At 43.8% G+C, this 20,529-nt stretch overlaps 1 protein-coding gene across 4 annotated transcripts; it reads right to left on the reverse strand.

Moving 5' to 3' along the window:
* Positions 1 to 84: 84 nt before the first annotated feature.
* On the reverse strand, positions 85 to 20,521 carry LOC106812732. 4 transcript variants are annotated; one of them, XM_014816711.1, is made up of 11 exons: positions 20,465 to 20,521; positions 14,635 to 14,774; positions 12,966 to 13,280; positions 11,257 to 11,408; positions 10,161 to 10,632; positions 7,411 to 7,532; positions 6,353 to 6,562; positions 5,830 to 5,975; positions 5,217 to 5,381; positions 4,992 to 5,073; positions 85 to 4,777 (listed from the first exon to the last, which is right to left on the reverse strand). In XM_014816711.1, the coding sequence occupies exons 3-11, from the start codon at positions 13,252 to 13,254 to the stop codon at positions 4,598 to 4,600; spliced, it is 1,818 nt and encodes a 605-aa protein (XP_014672197.1). In that variant the 5' UTR covers positions 13,255 to 13,280; positions 14,635 to 14,774; positions 20,465 to 20,521; the 3' UTR covers positions 85 to 4,597. The 4 variants fall into 4 exon arrangements, with proteins under 4 accessions (XP_014672197.1, XP_014672190.1, XP_014672172.1 ...); XM_014816704.1 differs by having other exon boundaries at positions 4,992 to 5,070; positions 5,217 to 5,384; XM_014816686.1 differs by having other exon boundaries at positions 5,217 to 5,384.
* Positions 20,522 to 20,529: the final 8 nt, after the last annotated feature.

A 20,529-nucleotide genomic window follows, 5' to 3' on the forward strand; every position in this document is an offset into this window, starting at 1 on the left:
CCTAGCCAATATCGTGCAGCAATGTTGGCCCGATTAAAAACATTATGTCTATAGCTGATACAACAAGATACAAAGAAAAAGACATTCTTTCAGCAAAAACAATTCATAAGCATAAAACTTTCTTTTTCAAAAGCACACGTTGAAGAGTACAATGTCAGCATTACATTCAAGATGTGGCTGATGGCATTTTTTTAAGTCTGAAGCAGATGTTGAAAAAAACACGCATGACATAAATCTCACTCAAGTTTAAAACAGCTGGAGTGTTACACTTCATGAGCTTGCATTGCATTCTCCTATGTCCGTTCATATCAAAAGTAGAAAAATGGTCAACCAATTATTAAAATAGGTCTAACTGCCATAATTAAAATTTAATTGAGTTTGCAACCATAACCACACTACCTTTAGCAGTAGCATGGCCACAATTAGTTCTAGCTCATTAGCAGAGCAGCGTCTCTAGCCGTAATATGCAGGTAGATAGAGAAGTGTAGCTTACTGCTAGCCACGAACACACCAACACGTTCTAACACATGAATAAGAATGATAACGCATCGTCATTGAATTTCGACGAAACATTCAGCACTCGCTCCCCTAGGGAGCAACCAGAATCCGCTTCCATTCCATGCTGGACGTCACATAAAGAGTCATCGTGTCTTATTCCATAGGAGAGAATAAGTTTTGTGGGTGTCTTTATTTTGAGTCGAGCCCCAACGCGTGTGTGTGATTATATAATGAAGCGAACGAGTACCTGCTCTTCAAACTCCTTGTTGCCTAACAACTGTTGCCTGCGATCGTAGAGTCATCAGTTTGTCAAGGTCATACACTAGAATACTGAAGCTACAAGTCTGGTCGCTCACTAATGAGTATCAACTACATGCTGTCGTGAACTGCTGTTCCGCCAAGATAGTAAAGGATAACAACCTTAAGTATATGGAATAGAGTGAGTATGCTAAGAGGCACGCCTAAGCGATGGGATGAACGACAGCCCATAGTCTTCGCCGCAGACAGGCAAGTAAGCAACGCGCTTTCTGAAGTACAAGTCATCAAGTGCGTATAGAGAGAGGTACATCATCCTGAGTCACGTATGGATCTCGTTCATTAAAGCCGAACGCATTACTCACAATGTTCGGACAACGACTTAATTCTGACTTTAGAAAACAACATGGTAAAATAGGTGGACATGAGCTGCGCCATTATATCCTAATTTGCACCTTGAGCTTGATCTTGACCACACCAACCTTCACATGACCTGGTCACTACTACACAGCTCTCTACAACCCTGATCATACGTCAGATTCTGAAGTGGTTACTGCGCCGCTAGACATAGGCAGTGGCACGCAAAGTTTTGTTACTCCTTGAACAAGAAGAAAATGCGGTGGCTAGGCAAGCACGCGAGAGCCGTGTAAGTGTGCACACCTTAACCGACCACACTAAAGTACTAGACTACAAACACATTTTGCTATCATCGAATACAAATAAACTTTGGCATGGCATTTTGAATATCGCATAATGATAATACCGCGTGATACGACGCACGAGATTGTCGTCTCTACCTCTCTCCCTCCATTCACGGGGTTTAGATGAGCTACAGTAGTGTCTCCGCTAGTGAAAACAAACACCAACGCCCGCATCAAATAATCCTGGACGCCTGTATTTTACAAATGCTTACACGCATTCCCCGTGAAAGGCTGACGAGTGTCTATCTTGAGTTATAGACGGTTACAGTAAGACATTAAGTAACGGGGTGCCGACTATTTCCGTGCTATCATCCGCGCAGGTTTTTTAGCAGACAAATCTCTTGCCAACCCTCATCAACCAGAGCTGATCTAATGAACTCCATGCGAACTGGTAAGTTTAATAGCATCACTTTAACATCCGCCAGCTGATATATATTAAAACTTTAATGCCGAGCGTCAGACGCACGCGGGTGTGTGTGCGCGCGCGCGTGCGTGCGTGTCTGTGTGCTGTGCGTGTGTGTTGTGCGCACGCGTGTGTGTGTGTGTGCGCGCGCGCGTGCATGCGCGTGTGCGTGTGTGTTGAGACCATTTCGTCACAACCTCGGAGAGATGGGCTGCCAGGAAACAGCTGGACGAACGAAAATAATAGGCAGGTACACTGCTCGCCTTGCCCACATCGTTAAGATGGCACCTTCTTCGAAGATACATTGCCCACCTCACTACCCAGTGAATGCCACTGCCAGTGTACGCGCATGCTGTGTGTGCGTGCGTGCGTGCGTGTGCGTGAGTGCGTATGATGGGGGCGAAGCCATGATTCTGATGCCTGAGGAAATTGTAGTAATTGGTGTAGACATTTGCCATGCATTATCGTGGACCCCTTACACATTCTAATCACATTTATGAATTACTTATTTGTTACTCTCATGGTACCAACTGATGAACATACGAATGAGTTATAACTGTAGGAAAAGCACAGGAAAGATGCAACAACAGCATCCTCAACACATTACCGCTCAGCTGTCGCCGCAGTTTCACAGAAACACGGCAGGTTTTTACCGAAACCCCGAAGATGGCTGTAGAACCATAAACAGACGATGTTGTGCGGCGCACCTACATAATATAAAGTTATACGGCTAATATAAAACCAGGAAAACGATACACTGACAGAAATGTTATCGTACGCAGAGCGTTATACGGGCATCGTTATGCGCTTCAGACATGAGCAATTTACTTTCTGTACTGTACTCTGTCACGAACCGAGCTCATTCTGCCTCTGCGTACGCACACATGTACCGCTGTAGCAGTACGAACACTGCCTTTCTCTGCGGCGATCACCCAATAGTAGTAGGCCAATACTGTCCCGAAGATACACTTGCAATTGCATCAACTAAGATGACGGTGTATACGTATTTACTTCCAGAAAGTACGGTTGATGCAAACCCTAAACCAAAGGCCAGAGATCCCAGACGATACAAGAAAGATACCATTTTTTATATATAATCATTTGAGTTATCGTATTGAAATCAGTACACTCATATAGGAAAGCATATGAACCTGTAGACCCAAGCTAGGTATGCTATATCTTCTGTCAATGCCTAGCAGAAATTTCGATGAAATATTTCAACCTGCTAAGTCTTTTGTGCAGTTTTTTTTGTCAATCTAATCTTGGTGTACATGATTGTCTACTGATAAATGGCATGATAATTGGATGTGTGCTACGCTAATGTTACATTAAAATGAAATCTAGCACCGAGTGTATGAGCTCATGGTGACGTGTACCTAGCAAGGAATTCTCTGGACTGCTTAATTTCTGTGATGCAATGGAAAAACGTTCGACTCCATTGATCCTTTCTATATCACCAGCTACAGAAACATTAAACCTTAACCATACTCTACTTTTAGATGTGTACACGTGCTTCCGAGATATTAGAATGAATCACACTTGATAACTGGTGATTAATCGCACTGGCAGACTGCATTAGGGATACATTGAGGTTTGCTGATTGATCTCGTTTATCTTCTTATCTAGCACGTAATTACCCTCTTCACAGATGTATTCCACCTTTACAATCGTCTAGACACGTCACTTATGTCTTCCTGTTTTCAACCTCAAACTGGACTTCACCTTGGCACTCAGAGAGACTCTAATATATATTGCCATAACACAGCCGGGTGAATACAATCGTAATGCTACGCACAACCTTTTAACGCTAGTACTAAAATCAGTCAGTATATATTTAACGATACACCCACCCAAACAAGAACTTGCACGAGTCTGAGCACAGCTCGTACTCTCAAGGTTACAGCCAGTCTCATAGACCGACCTGTCATACACACAGCGAGTCCCACAAACTACGAATACGTCATCGTGTCAGCTCGTCTGCATGTGATCACGCAAATTCTCATAATGAAAACAACATCCGCGGGATGGCAAACACAAGGGTGCAGGGTTAGGTGGATGCTTTAGATTGGCCTGTTTCACCACATCGACCAACGAAATGAATAGGTTACCCTATAATCAGACCCCGATATTCACAAAAAACATTCACTCACAGTTCCCCATGTACTCTCTGCCATAAAAAAATTGATGCCAAAAATTATTCAGCCCAATGCACGTTGAGAGAATACGATGTAACGTAAGCTCCCTAAACTACTCACTACACCTACGTCGATCAGGTATTAACTAAGCCAGACCGAGCTATGACTCACCAGAGGAGAAACTGCGCCGCCAGCGGTGGGTCTACTACTACACGGGGAACCGTGATATATATTCTCATCACGTGATCACAGTACAGCGACTGTGACCACTCTATAGCGATTACGACACCGAATTGCATGCGTACGGTTCTACGCACAGAACCAACACACGTGGAGTGGGGGACAACGATTCATTTTCGTTAACGCGTACCTACACGCAAACACACACAGAATAGATAAGAGATTATTCAAGGCATATAACGTGAGGATCAACATGGGTATGTTGCATACCCACACAGTCTACGTGTTCATCTTTAGCACACAAGTAAAATTACGATGTAAAAAAATGGTGCAGAGATATGGTGGCAAGTAAGGCATAGCAGTCCCGTGCAAAATATAGGCGCAGGATAGCAAAGGATAGCAAAGAAAACTGCATCCTAAGACGATCAGGTTAGCTGGCCAAATGAAGTCGGCAAATAAGTAAAGCCACCCTGTGGTAGTTCGTTCTGTTGCCACGGTGTGGAGCCACTGGCGTCTACGGCACCTGGCATCAAGCCAGGACTTGCTGTGACTCCAGTCTTTCCCCATACTTGCTGTGGGGGCCACGTGTTAGTCGACTTGGCTTCCTGCAACAAAACAGATCTGTCATGCAGCTTACAATAATTCATTCTCATAACTCCGCTAGACAACAGAGCCACAGGTCAACGATTCGATCAAGATTCATAGAGACATACGAACTATCTACTAGTTCATTGCGTTCATTCTTGTGAAGAATGTACAATTTACATTTATTGCTTCGAGTCTTACTCTTAGCAGGGTACAAGTGTACAAAGATCTTACCATTCTCAAGTCGTCGACGCTCTTTCGTCTCACCAACTCCACAGGCCCCTCACCGATTCCATCGCTGCTGCTGTGACGTCTACTTGTAAAAGAGAATGGGTAATTGATAATTGCCATGCCAAACTACTCAATTAGGTGGTTTTTTACACGAATTCTAATTGCATTCTGCGCCATTCGTCGTTTGTCTGACCGCTACGAATCTACCGGTAGACACGCAGGCCGCACCTTCTATGACTGCCAGCAGCCAGTAGGTCTGGTCCAGCCAGGATTCCAGCCACCGCGAACACGTCACCGTCATGGCCGTTGTACGATGACGTCTCGTCACTCGAGCTGCCACTGTCTTTGTCCTTCTCCTGCCCGCTGCCAGCCAAGCTTCCTGCCCAGTGCTGGCTACTGCAACGGCAAGCCAACACCCCCATGCAACTGTAACTTAGTCTGACCCCACTGAAGCATTCACAAATTACTATCATTAACCTTGTGAAATTATATTAATTTGATGAAACATGAAATGTGATGAGATTATCAAAACGGGTTGGAACTCCCTATCAAAAAGCAGGATACAAAAGAGACAAGTGCATACAAAAATAGTATGATGCCAACCAAAAAAGCTCACTTTTGGTGTGTCCCTTGACTAACTGTTATATACAAGCTTGCTAATTGTATTTACAAAGTGATTTAAATGTTTAGCAATGCAACTTATTGCAACGGTTTGAAATGCAACTTATTTAACAACAGTGGCGAGCCAAACCGACTACAGCACAGTTAGAGAAAGCTTTGAGCTTCCACCATGTCAGCAGATGACCATGTAGTTGCACTAGTAGGATTGCAAAAAACATACTTTGGTTGTGGCGTCCATATCTTCTGAGGGTCGAGACTCCCAGGGTGGGGCCACTGGAAGAGTGACTGGTAGAATTGGTTGCCGTATGGATGACCGCTGGTCAGTGTCATGTGCTGGACCGATTTCATGTACTGCTGAAACTCCATCTGTAAAAAACACACAGAACATTCACTCAGCATTTGCTCATCCCACACGGAAACAAAAGCAGGTGCATGTAAACGTTTGAGACCTTCTTAAAATTGAATTCAATTTATTTAGTTAAATCATGGCGGCACTAATAATAATCAACTAAATATCCAATACACAGGAATCTCGCGAGCGAACTCTCGACTGCACTCATCAGATGCTTACACGGCAACAAAAGCAGGTGCATGTAAATGTGTGCGTGACCTTCTTAAAATTGAATTTATTCAAGTTGACTTCAATTTATTTAGTTAAATCATGACGGCACTAATATAATCAACTAAATATCCGATACACACGAAACTCGCGAGCGACCCTCGACTGCATGTCGGATGCTCACCTGTTCGTTCGAGCTCTCGCCGCCGCCGCCGCCTCCGTACGCCCCGTAGGGGTCGTCACGCTGCGGCATGCGTGGCCACGTCTGCCGGCCGGGATCCGGCGGCTTCGTGGCAACTCCCAGCTCTCGCTTCCTCATCTCAGCACTCCTGTTACTGTACGACGTCGCCAGCGTGCGATGTCTGAGCATGATCTCGCTCGGCCGAAAGCCGTCCTGCCGACGATTCATGCATCGTTACTTCGCACTAATTAAGCTGCATGCCACGAATCTCGAAAAATCAGTCACATTATGCGAAATATTTGGCATAACTATAAACTGGTATGTGCATTCTAGTCCTATTTATTATTCGTTTTCTAGTCTCATCTAGTTTTGATACAATTAATTCAGTTGCGTAGCAATGTCAAACCTGTGTTAACTGATACCAATTCGATCCTACTAAGAGTGGAGTGTGTAGGCAACCCTCACCTTCTCCTTTCTCCTCCAGCTTCTTCCTACCCTTTCTCTTCTCATTCACCACTACCTTCTCTATTCTTATCTCCCTCCACCTCTCACTCCCTCCTCGTCCACCATACTTATCTCCTCTCCTTCTCTTTTCCATACGATTTCTCAGCATCTTCCTTACCTTTTACCAGATTATCAGCCAACTTGTCCCTTTCTTCCCCACTCATTCCAGCCTCCCTCCAGCTTCCCCTCTCTGGCGTCTTGACCCTCTCCTTCTCCTTCCTAGCATATCTCTCCCTATTTTATTCTGAACGTTTCCCCGACCTCTTCTACTTTCACCCTCTATATACAACCTCCCCTCTCCTTCTTCACCATCTTCCCCTGCCTTCACCTCTCCATTCTCTCCCTTAGAGTGGAATACTTAATCATAAAGTAGGAAACAAAGCAATAATATGCATCATGACAAATGTCTTACACGTCAAAAATTTAAAACAGCTGTCAACCTGTATAGAAGAGCCACCTGTTCATATAGACCATTCATTGCGCTCCCTAATGAGTGGCTGTTATACACAGATTTAACTTTATACATACATATTATATATATATTAATATTTATTTACCGAACTCTGCAGCTCATGCTCTGGTATATTCTCCATCTGACATCCTAAGTACTGTGGGTACTGAGGCTGTTGCCCACGGCAACCAGAGAGAAAGTCAATCACATCCTGGATCTCATCACCAGCTGGATAAGAGAACATGCGTCGATAAGATGATGAACTGTACAGAGCCTTAGCACATTGGCAAAAATCACTACCAAAATAAACATACAGGTGTAATTTTTTGGCATGACAGAACAGGCATGACAGTTAGACAGGACAACTCTTTATAAACATCGGCATTATTCTGTTAATTAATATGCAATAGCAAAATTACCTAATGAAGATCTAGGCCCACCAGTTATTCTACTATAATTCATATTAGTTGCACAGTGGGTGAAGAAATATATGTTTATCCTCTACCTCATTTTGTTCGATAAAAAACTAGAAAGGGCAGTTGTCGCCAACTACATGTATCCCCCGTAATCTAGTATGAATGAAATATCTCTGTAAGGACGTAGAAGGTAGGTAAAGTGAAATAAGTCACAAAGGCAAAGGTTTGTTACACAACTCATCTGCCTGAGATGTGCAAGTATGTTAAAATTGGTTGCCTTAGGCCTTAGGGGTTTTGGTACGCGCAGAAGGGAAATATGATGAAGGTCAAGGTCAATGTCAAATAAAGGTTGCAGTGACCTGGTTTCGGTACGTGACACACCTTCTCCCCAAGATGTGTAAGTATACCAAGTTTGGTCGCGCTAGGTCAATTAGGGGCCGAGTTATAGAGCAGCAGGGAAATATGATCAAGGTCAAGGTCAAAGTCAAATAAAATCCGCAGTGACGTGGTTTTGGTACGCAACACATATTCTCCTCAAGATGTGTAAGTATACCAAGTTTGGTAGCGCTAGGTCAATTAGGGGCCGAGTTATAGAGCGGAAGGGAAATATGCTCAAGGTCAAGGCAAAGGTCAAATAAAGGTCGTAGTAACCTGGTTTTGGTACGCTGCACACCTTCTCCCCAACATGTGTAAGTATACCAAGTTTGGTAGCACTAGGTCAATTAGGGGCCGAGTTATAGAGCAGAAAAGAAATATGATCAAGGTCAAGGTAAAGGTCAAATAAAGGTCGCAGTGACCTAGTTTTGGTACGCTGTGCACCATCTCCCCAAGATGTGTAAGTATACCAAGTTTGGTAGCACTAGGTCAATTAGGGGCCGAGTTATAGAGCAGAAAAGAAATATGATCAAGGTCAAGGTAAAGGTCAAATAAAGGTCGTAGTGACGTGGTTTTGGTACGCTGCGCACCTTCTCCCCAAGATGTGTAAGTAGACCATGTTTGGTCACGCTAGGTCAATTAGGGGTCGAGTTATAGAGCAGAAGAGAAAGTGTCTGCGGCGGCGGCGGCTGGACAAACACAAAACCATAGTATCCCCGCCGACTTCGTCGCGGGGGATACAATTATAGCACTATAAATACTCATATTGAAATCTATAGCCCTAACACTTTACTATATATTGTTTTACACTAAAATCAGGATTTTTAACACTGACGTTTACGGCACGTGAAACCTGTATACAAAACTAAACGTCTAGATGATCAATACGGTAAACAGGATAAAGAATTATGCAAATAAAAGTGCATTCAACCAGCATGAGTAATATCAAGATCTAATAAACACCTAGTGTACCGAGTGTACAACGGGAACAACGGGAAAATAATGCTATTTGACGTCAATATTATTCTACTTTGCCTGCGAGTCTAGAATCACTTTATGGTATTGCATTAAGCAGAATTCTTTGCTCTCTAAAACAAGACCAGCTGCTTGTCAATACGATACTCCTAGGCTGAGATATTGGCTCGTAAACTTCCTCTCCCACAGTCCTCACGGCGCCTCGCATCCACAATATTCACTATCCTTCTCGCCTTTTGCGGGTTAGGAAGGTCGCTTCGTGAGAGTTCTTTTTTTTCCGCGATAACTTTATGAATGAACGGCGGTTCGGTTATCATCGGTGACTTTCGGGGGCATCGCCTATGCCCTTATCTCCCATTATCTTTCTTAGCGCGGCCAATGCCCGTCATGATAGAGCCGGAAATGTTTTCTAAATTAAGTCTCTACAACGCAGCTCAGTTACTATATGGTGTAGTAAGAGTACCAAATTTGGGCATGTGACATCAATTATCAGCTCTCCAAGCGGCGACGAAAAACGATAGCCAGACCCGCAAAAGGCGAGAAGGATAGTGAATATTGTGGATGCGAGGCACCGTGAGGCCTGTGGGAGGGGAGGTTTACGATCCATTTTTAGCTAGGAGTATCGTATTGACAAGCAGTTGGTCTTGTTTTAGAGAGCAAAGAATTCTGCTTAATGAAATACCATAAAATTATTCTAGACTCGCAGGCAAAGTAGAATAATATTGCCGTGAAATAGCACTATTTTCCCGTTTTTCCGTTGTACACTCTAGGTGTTTATTAGCTCTTGGTAATATCTAGCCGATTGCCTTTCTGACTGCATACAGTACAAGTAAAGAAAACACACACGTAAAAAAACAAACGTTCGTACAGTAATACCCTGTATTGTGTAGCGTTCCAGAACAAACGTTTAAAAAGTCAAATTGCACAACTCGAATCACATTTCTCCATTGAATTCGCAAACAGGCGATGAACTTCGTCAGAAAATTTATCGCCCAAAAGAAGTATGTAATCCAATGCACCTCCCCTAATTCAAGCACATTATTGAATACAAGTGAGCAAACACCGGCCACGGATAGACTCGCTTACTCACCCGGCGTAACATCGGGATGCACCCTGTTGTTTCCCTGCCGAGTCTCCCTCCCTTCCCGTTTCTGCTCGGCTTCCGCCTCCGGCGTGGCCGCATCCCCGGCGTACTCCGGTGACGGTGCGTGGTACTGACCTCCTCCCCCTCCCCCGCTGACCTTCCCCACCAGCTTCAGGTGGCGCTTCTTCTGCGCGGCGTCGTCGCCCGCGGGCAGCGACTGCGTCGACGCCGCCCTCTGGAGGGAGTCGCGAGACTTGCCGGAGGGCGGCCGGCCCTGCACCATCTGCTCAGCCTGGCCGGCCAGACTAGGCATAGACGCGTGGGCAGGGTTGCGGGGCGCCGGGTCCGGCGTGCGCGTCGGGCTCGACGCAAGGTCGCCGGGGGTCGTGCAGCGCGAGAATCGCTCGAGCACCTCCTGGGCGGATGCACACAGCTGACACTGCAGCTGGATGAAGGAGACGAGGCACCCAGCGATGAGCTGCAAACAAAGACACCAACGTATTAGCCAGCGAGCCGTGCAGCCGTAATTTGCACAGTCAGTTTTGAAACTGCACGGCCACAAATGTGTAGCACGGCCTAAAATATTGATCTAAAGACACACATACAAAAAAATTGCACTCCCAAATATTTTTTCTGCACTCCCACAATACTCATCCCTGGCTAATACCCTGAAAGACATACACACCTCGCCAGTCACGCGACATACGAATGTGCGAACTACTATTTGACATAGTAGTACGTATCTCATCGATTCATAACCACACAAGTGCAACCAAACGAAACAGCAGAACTGAAGAACTGCATCGACGTATAACTACAAAAGTGCATCAATACTGTTGAACAATAACTACGATCTGGATCTAAACAATCTGGCTTGATTACCCAACTGAGGAAATGCTACTATGACACAGATCTGAACCATATGACCTATGATATACATTGATGAAGAACTGCTACAATACATAACAAAACAATCGTTGCTACACCCACCCAGACAGCAACAACGATCAATTAAAAGCAAATGACAGTCGATGTGACATGCGATTCATCGACTTCACCCCTGCCAGTATGTGAGAAAGCAGGACATCCCAACGAACAGTACCTTGAGATTTTCTGGCGACCGCTCATCTTCTGGCATGGGCGACTTCAGTTTACCGCGCAGCGTGCGCAGGCTGCTCTCCAGCTCTGACCTGAAGTGGCTGCCGGAGCCGCTCACCGCTTGACAGAGCTGCGTCAGAGCATGCTGAAGCTGTCCTGTAAATACAGAGAGAGAGAAACGTATAGCATGTACTGACTCACACACACACATGATGAAGCTGTCCTGTAAATACAGAGAGAGCAACGTATAGCATTTACTTACATGCACGCACGCACACACACACGCACACACGCACACACACATGCATGCTCGCACACATGCTCGCTTGCTTGCTTGCAAGCATGCTGTTATTGCACCCACACATGCCCGAATGCATGCACGCTCGCTTGCAAGCACGCACCCAACCATAGTAAGTAAGTAAGTAAAAACTTTATTTAATGAGGGTCAAACATGTTAGGTACAGACACAATAAATTGGGCGCAGACCTATCTTCCACATGGCCGTCTCGGCCACATGGCCATACATGGCGATCATGAGAATCAAAAATTGTACAAATCCCTGAACTCCACCCCCTTGCCCCCACCACCTTCCATGGTCGCTTGTCAGTCTACATCAAAGCCTATGTCAATGTGATGGCAGTGAGGTGTTAGCTGGGAATCCTGGTGTGTGGTGGGGGTGCTGGTGGCTGGTAAAGTGGTGATCTGATCTGATGGTCATCATTATGGTTATTATGATGATCAGCTTTAGCGGGCTTTGCCCCCAGCTTCTGGCTGTACGACTTTGAAGATTTTAGGAATAAAAAATTCCCGAAGAATGAACCAAAAATAAACTAAACGAAATAAGAACTGTATTTTATTATGCTACAGACAGTAATAGCAACAATGTCAAACTGAAACTATTTTCACGATTTCACTGTGGATACTACTTGGCTGAGCTACAACCACTGTCTTTAGACAAGCACAGACTGCGTACACCTTAAGCGGCGCGCATAGGCTAATTTTAGCAACGCACCCAAGTGGAGAGAAAAACAGTAGCAAATACTTCACCCGTCATCCATGTGTGAACACTATGATTTTGAGTGAGTCACACACACCCATGTGCGCTGATGCAAAGTATGGAGACCAAGACTAAAACACTCAGTATTTGACCAAGGACTCGACTACGATTCGGTAATCTCAAACCCTGAATACTATACTATATTTAAAGACCCCCCACCCCACTACCAAAGATTTCACAATAAACTTGCATTGATCTCAAAAATGATAAATTAAAATGTATCCACGCATGCACACACAAACGCACGCACGCACTCTCTCTCACACATACGCGCACGCACTCTCTCTCACACACGCGCACACGCACACGCACACGCACACGCACACGCACACGCACACACACACACACACACACACACACACACTCACGCATGCACTCTCGCTCTCACACATGCACACACACACAGACGCACACGCACACGCCCACACACACACGCACGCACGCACACAACCACACACACACACACACACGCACTCACGCACGCACTCTCGCTCTCACACATGCACACATGCACACACGCACACACACACACGCACACACACACACACGCACACACGCACACACGCACACACTACACTCCACATAGGTGCACAACAACAACAATGCACGGGACCACCACCACCACCACCACCAACAGACACCTCCACACGGCCCACCTGCAGCTTCTGAGTAGGGCGACAGCTTGAGCGTGGCGGCGAGCTTCAGCACAAGCTGGGAGCCAGCTCCACAGAGTGCATTCAGCTCGTCGACAAAGCTGCCCGCGCTGACGGCGATCTCCTGCACATCCGCCTGCATGGAGGGTGCCACGACCGCGTGGAACTGCGCGAGGCCCTCCGCCGCCACCGGCGGGGCGCCGGCCGTCACCCCCGTCACCGGCGGCACCGACTTGGACACCTTATAAAAGTTGGACCCGCCGAACGAAAGGTGCTTGCGAAGGTTCTCCATGATGAGCGAGTCTGTCGGTGACGAATCTGCGGACAGAGCAAAAATGCGATCGCACATTGCCGACTATGAGTGCATTATCATTTTCACAGGTGCTGGTATGAAGGGCTGGCTTGTAGGGATGTGTGCTAGCAAGGGCATGTATGTATGTAAAGCTTAATAGTGGTGTACACGTCTCAGGCAGACAGTGATGCTCAAGGGGTCGTTGTCGTATCAGGTACTACAGATATGTACCCGAGGTACATATATGTATACACAAAGTATACCAGACTTGTACTACAGAAGTGTACCCTAACCCTGACCCTAACCCTAAACATACCTCATGTAAAAATATTTAAACATAATACTAAACAACCTAAAACTACCTCGGGTACATATCTTTAGTACCTGATACGACAACGACCCCATCTGCGACAGTGATGGCACGTGTGCCAGGGAAACTGGGATGGTACGTGTAACACAAAGACGATGACACGTGCACGCATGGGAGACAATGATGAAAGATGTGTGTGGCATAGACTGATGGCACAGTTATCAGAGAGACAATGATGATACGTGGGCTATGCAGAACGACGACGTGTGAACCAGAAAGACAATGATAGGATGTTTGGCACACAGCAATGACACTTGTGCCAGGGAGACAGTGATGCAGGGTTCTCCAAGATTTTTCATTATAGCATGGCAGGGCTGCCTTTACGGTCCTAGTTTTAGCATTTTTTAGCTAATTTTAGCATGGCGGCTATGATATTTAGAGTGGCAGGTGCATTTTAGGATGGCGGGGCTCGACGATAGCCTGGCGGGCCGCCAGGCTATAAGTGCTCTTGGAGAACCCTGTGATGGTATGTGGGCTATAGAGATAATGATGGTGTCAATGCATTTAACAGAGAGACAATGACAGCACGTGTGGTCCACAGATATTGATACCACGTGTGCCAGGGAGACAGTGATGGTTTGTGGTCTACACAAACAATGATGACGCGCGTAACAGAGAGACAATAATAGCATATGTGGTCGACAGACATTGATAATACAAGTGTGCCAGGGAGATGGCGATGGTATATGGGTCCCACAGACGATGATGATGCATTAAACAGAGGACAGCGATGACATTTAGGCCAGAAAGACATATATCTATATCACACAAACAGTTACATTACATGTGGCAGGGAGGCTTTGATAGCAGGTTTTACACACTAACGGTGATAGATGGTACGTGTGCCAGGCAGCCTGTGATAGTATAATGAATCATTTAGTGAAAATGGTCTGACACTAACGTCTAGCTAAATGGGAAGTAATAAAATGAGTAGATTAACAAACACTAAACATATTCACAAAAATCTGCCAATGGTTACGTAAAAGATAGAAGAGTGCTGCTGTGTTTACCTTGAATGAACCAGGGTGCTTAGAGGCTTTGTTCAAACTGACACCTCGTTGCTATGGGAACATGTCGGCAGCAGAAGACGGCTATGTTGTCAGTTTCGCTTCACAGTAACAGGAAACCAACAGGGAGTGAACTCGCACCCCTGAAACAGTAGAGGACATCTATTTCAATACCAACCAAGTGAATGTTTACACCTGGGCTAGCTGGGAAACATTTCGAACGAGATCTTTGCAACGTCAGTGATATTACAAATGCATGTCACATCTCTGCCCATGCATGGCTTAACTTTTGTGGCCATAGCACTTACTGTAGTTCCTTACAGAAAGGCCAGCTAGAGTTCAATAACTAGCTACCTCCTTGTACAGTCAGTCACTACCACAACGTGTGTAAGAGCTTGGGGTTAAGAATATAATCACGCCTTCCCATTCTATAAAATCCATTAAAAACAATAATGAAAATAATAAACCAACTAGCTATGATGGTGTTTAGATCAGATTAAAGCAGACTGCCAGGGATGCACCACCTGCCAAGAAAAACTCTTACTAGTTCATTCAGAAACATTGGAATGTCGTAGAGTGCTTCAGTAACATATGTGCAATTATGTATTATCTTACCAACATTTAAACACATTTTCTATAAACATGGAAAAGAACAACAAACACAAAAAATCATATAACTAATTATAAAACGCGTACACCATGTATACACTAACAGTATTCCGTGGATGAGAATATCAGGTACATATAAGGTTTATGTATAAATCATGTCCCAAAACCCAAAATTCCGTAGTCTGAATTGTAGCATGAAACCATCAGATTTGACAACCCACCATGGAGCAACATGCCAGTGCCCTACTACCATTTCGTATTCAATACGACCATAACTAGTCATTTGGGATTTAAACTCCAAGAACCTACCCACTTAAATTCAGAGCACATAGAACACCTAAGGCCAAAACAAAATATAGGTGTGGTTACCGTTTCCCGACCGACCCTATTTATTCCCAGCGACCCTAAACATTTTATTGTCAATTTTCTTTAAAGTAAAAAAAAAAAGAAAAAAAAAAATGAATTGGACAGTTCCTGCTTCAAAAGGCACAACGCACATCCTTCGGACATGGTTCGTAAATAAAATGTTTCATTAAAATAAAATGTTTTCCCTACCTACCTACCCTATTTTTTTTCGGCATGAAACGGTAACCACACCTATATTTTGTTTTGGCCCAAGCACAGTGCAAGAAATAAACGCATTTGCTCAGAAACATTATATGGTTGTAATCAGTTAATTGATTAAAACATCAGTAAAAATATCACGTCTTTATGTGTATGCATGATCTATACTAAAAGAATATATATATATATATATATCTATAATATATATGCCAAATTTTTTATTAAACCTTCAACCACTCCTGTACACACGCATACACGCACGCACGCACAAGGATACTAGCAGACATGTGACATACATACTCACAGACACACACACAGGATAACCACAGACATGTGACATACATTCTTACAGGCACACACACACACAGGATAACCACAGACATGTGCCATACATACTCACACATACACACACAGGATAACCACAGACATGTGACATACATACTAATACACACACACATGGATACTAGCAGAAGTAGATAATACTAGGTTCCCTATTATCTACTTCTGATACTAGTAGACATGTGACATACATATGATACTCACAGACACACACATGGATAATCACAGACATGTACTCATATACGTACACAGAGAGACGTTAGCAGACATTTAACATGCCTATACTTGCAGACATGCCAAGGCATACTCTCAGACAGCTGGAAAACCCACCCAGGGTTCAACAACAGTACATACAGACTGGCACGGCTAAATATAGTCACATCACAACATTTGCAGTGGCGCGCTTACCAGATGCGTTGCTGGTTACATAGTGTGTGCAAGCTCTGGGCTCATGATACAGCCAAAAGCACAAACTTAACTAATCCAGAGCAAAATTGACCACCACCTACACACTCTCATGTTTTCCCAACGCCGGAATCACAATGTACAGGCGCTACTTTAACCACCTAATAGTTTTAAGATGATGTGTGAGGAAAGAGCAAGTGTAGAAAAAATTATATTATCTGAGTAATCTTCTCTCTACGGTGCCACCCCGTAGATTTCCACACAGTCAGACATCGATTATGGTATACTAAAAGAGTCCGCATTCAGAATTTTACAAAGTTACTGCATGAATTTACATGACAAATTTCAGACAGTATAAGGTGATGGTGGAAAGATGTGTGCGTGCGTGGGTGGGGCATGCGCGCATGTGTCACTGTGTGCGTGCATGAGTCAGTGCGCAGATGCATCCTCCAGGGTAGATGTCGTGACTTTAGAATAGTAGCTATTCAAACATGACATCCCACACTAAGACTCTGCATGGAGGTTTTACTCATTAAGGCTATTAAAAATATAGCAACATCAAAAATACTATGCTAAATTTATCAATACTACAAAGTTTATCCCTTAGAAGACACGAAAGATTTATGAGAATATCACTGACAGACATTATGGTATATTATTGATAAATATTAAAGCCAATGAAATACAAATTCTGATCTAGATAAATATCGCAACCTAGCAATGCGTAAAGTAAAGAATCCTTTCCATAGCTGCAGGCAATAAGACCAGAGATCAGTGTAGATAACAGTTGATAAAAGCAGAGATGATATGGGAACCTAAACTGCATTTTAATTTACTATGAAACACAACAATCTCTATTGTGTCATTATCCCCATGAAACATGACATAGATGACATATAATATTTACACCACACAGATTAAACTGTGTGTAATGACCTCTAAACATTCTACATGAGCCACTATACCATTGAGAGCACATTCGATATTTCATGTAAATTCAACATTTGTCTTACTTTTTGGTCTCATGGTTAATATCAACGTGACTAACAAAATTTCTATTTATAATATTCTCCCGTAACCCTGCCCTCTTTGTTTCCTATTAATACTACATTTTTGAACTGTAAATTATATAGTATCATGCTGTTGCCAATTTTAGTCAATTAGGGGGCTCATAAATTTAGTGCACCTTAGGTAATCAGCTACACCCATTAATAAGCAATAGGAATTCAGATGACTTGATAAATTTTATTTAGTGCTTGTCCTGCAAAGCATGTGGAAAGAGCTACATTCTTGAATATATTCTCCTAAATAATAGAATTTCCTATGACCTTTGAATGAATGGCAAATACATACATGTATGTATTTCCTATAACAATTATTTTTCAACAATAGTTTTCTTAACTGAGGAACCACTGTACATAGAGGTTCTGAAGAACTGATAGGACTGATAGAACTGATAGGTTGGTCACATTATCTACAGTTCTACAACTATAATGACCCCAGGAGGAAACAATGCAAAAACATGTAGTGTTGTGTGCCCATGTAGCCATGTGGCTACATGCCTGGCAAGGTTGCAGACTGGTCTCAGAAGGGCAAGTAACATCTTTGAGAATAACTGGGAATAGCCATAGCCATTACATACATAGCCTGATCCCCATCGATTGAAAAAAACATCTACATCCATGAAAAATGTTGAACAACTACATAATTATGTCTCTAAGAAAATAATTACTTATACGATTTTACTTGTTATGTAATTACAATAAACTTTATGTCATACCATACCAACTTTCATATTATAATTTGAACGTTCGTTCGCTGTGTGGCGGTGGCACCGGTCACCATGGTTCCCAGCTAGGTAATTGTGAGGTAGCTCACTGGGAACCATGGGCAGGGTATGGGTTAATGTTCCATATTTGTGATTGTATAATTATTTGTGATGTCTGGTGTCTATTAGTGTGCGTTTTCGTGGTGTTTTGCCTGCTCACCAATTGTTGTTGTGGATAGTCGAGTCCCTAGATGGGGGCAGCCATGTTGGGTTGGTTAGCCACCGCCTCTAGCGGCGGAGAGTGGCGCGGGAGAAACGAACAGCTGACTCGGTGTGTGAGGCGGGAGTGACACGGTTGAGTTTTGTCCCGGGAGTGGGCTGAGGTAACAGTGAAGTTCGTCCCGGCCGTTTAGAGAGGTAGCACTCGAGTTCGTCTCGGGCGTCTAGAGAGATAACACTCAAGTTCGTGGCGGGAGTCGAGTGAGGTAGGCCCCGCAGCATGTAGCTAGTTCACTCTGTATAAACACTGTAAATTTCATGATACAAACAAAATAAACAACAATACTGCAACTGCTACTCAACGGGGATGTGGAAAACCCAAAATGACATGCATTGAACAGTTGAAACTGAAATGCTAGTCGTGTAATATCACCATACATGTGTTTGCCTTCAATCTCGCATAGTTCTCGCGCATGCGTAGTAATGCCAGTATGAAGTTTGTCAACTTTCAAAAATAACTCCTTGCTAACAGGTCTAGTTATAACATGAATGCAAGGGTTAAGCCTAACTATCAGACAAGACAAGACATTCTGTAGTGATGCCTGATGGTGCAACAATCAATGGCTTACTAATACGATACTGCAGTCGAATTAAAATACAGTGAATCAGGGCTCGTATTAACCAACGGCACCGACGGCAATTGCCGTCGGTGCCCCTATCAATCGCCGTACTGCCCCTGAAAATCCAACGCGACCGACGGCAGTCACCTGCCTTGCCCTTTTGTGTAATTGCCGTCCGTTTCCTTTAATCTACTGCCCTAGGTAGTTTCGTTTTTAGTCGAATCAACATAACACGTGTGCGTGCGTGCTGTAGTTGCAATGATGAGCTTAAAACCGATAGTCGCGCAGGGAATAATAACAGCATCGGATAATTATTCACTCCTGATAGCGGGCATGTAAAATTTCTTGTTACTGTACTTCCATTAGCAGAGGAGGGTACAGGGGTCGGTGTTACGGTGTAAGCTTACATGGGGGCATATTATTTTGTACATGAAAAGCAAGACGATGTTGATGTACTAATTTGTTATGAGTTTTCCTTTATTTTACAAAAGTGCCTTGGTGCCCTTCTCAAATTTTGAGTTGCCTTGGTGCCTTTTAAAATTCGCAGTGGCTAGAGGTACGGTAGCCGTCGGTCGTTGAAGCACCTTTTTGGCGTTAGGTTTAGGGTTAGGGTTAGGATTAGGGTTAGGGTTAGGTTTAGGGTTATGGTTAGGGTTAGGTTTAGGGTTAGGGTTAGGGTTCTAGCTCATCTAAACTCTCAAATCGTGAATTTATTTCCCAAGGCGTTATTTCGAAATCTGACGCCACCGCCGCCATCATTGTCTCGTTAAGTATGAAAGCGAATGGACTCCCGTACCTGTAGCCTCGAGACATTAAGATACGGCTACCGTACCCGTAGCCACTGCCTTTAAAATTGCCTCTGTGCCCTTCCATTTTAGAGAAAATTCAAGGCGATTTCTCACATGCCTTAAAAAAATTGCCTTGCCCTTCTCGTCGCTTAATTAGAGCCCTGCAGTGAATGATATTAATTATAATCGGTAGCAAACAAGTTGGTGTTGTAATACTACGTAACATTAAGACTAATACTAGTAATACTAATAGTAATACTAATAATAATTTGATTTTTATTACGCGTGCGAACTTTGTTGTGTTGATTAGGCTAATGAGTAATGTCAATGATTTCAGTTCCCATGGCCCTGAGTCACCGTGCCAAATTAATAATAATCCTTGCTATTTTAGCATTTCCACGAGCTATATAGAAAATGAAGGAAGCCTTAGTTTATTGTGACAATACATGTACATAAAAAATATAAAACTACTAGTCAAGTTGGGTATATTTTGTAATATTTTTGAAGTTTTACGATTTTACCTTACACATTCAAGAAATCCTGCTTGATAATGCGCCCTCTTTCGGAATTCGATAAAATGTTATTA

The sequence above is a fragment of the Priapulus caudatus genome, unplaced genomic scaffold, assembly GCF_000485595.1.
Source record: "Priapulus caudatus unplaced genomic scaffold, Priapulus_caudatus-5.0.1 Scaffold21, whole genome shotgun sequence".
Classification (NCBI taxonomy): Eukaryota; Metazoa; Priapulida; class Priapulimorpha; order Priapulimorphida; family Priapulidae; genus Priapulus; species Priapulus caudatus.

Excerpts from the sequence above, each read along its gene's own strand:
- LOC106812732 (XM_014816686.1), bottom strand. The coding sequence starts at position 13,254 with ATGGAGAACCTTCGCAAGCACCTTTCGTTCGGCGGGTCCAACTTTTAT. Across the intron at positions 10,633-11,256 it reads GGTCGCCAGAAAATCTCAAG|CTCATCGCTGGGTGCCTCGT; the intron begins GTACTGTTCGTT and ends CTTTGTTTGCAG. Across the intron at positions 6,563-7,410 it reads AGCATGAGCTGCAGAGTTCG|GACGGCTTTCGGCCGAGCGA; the intron begins GTAAATAAATAT and ends AATCGTCGGCAG.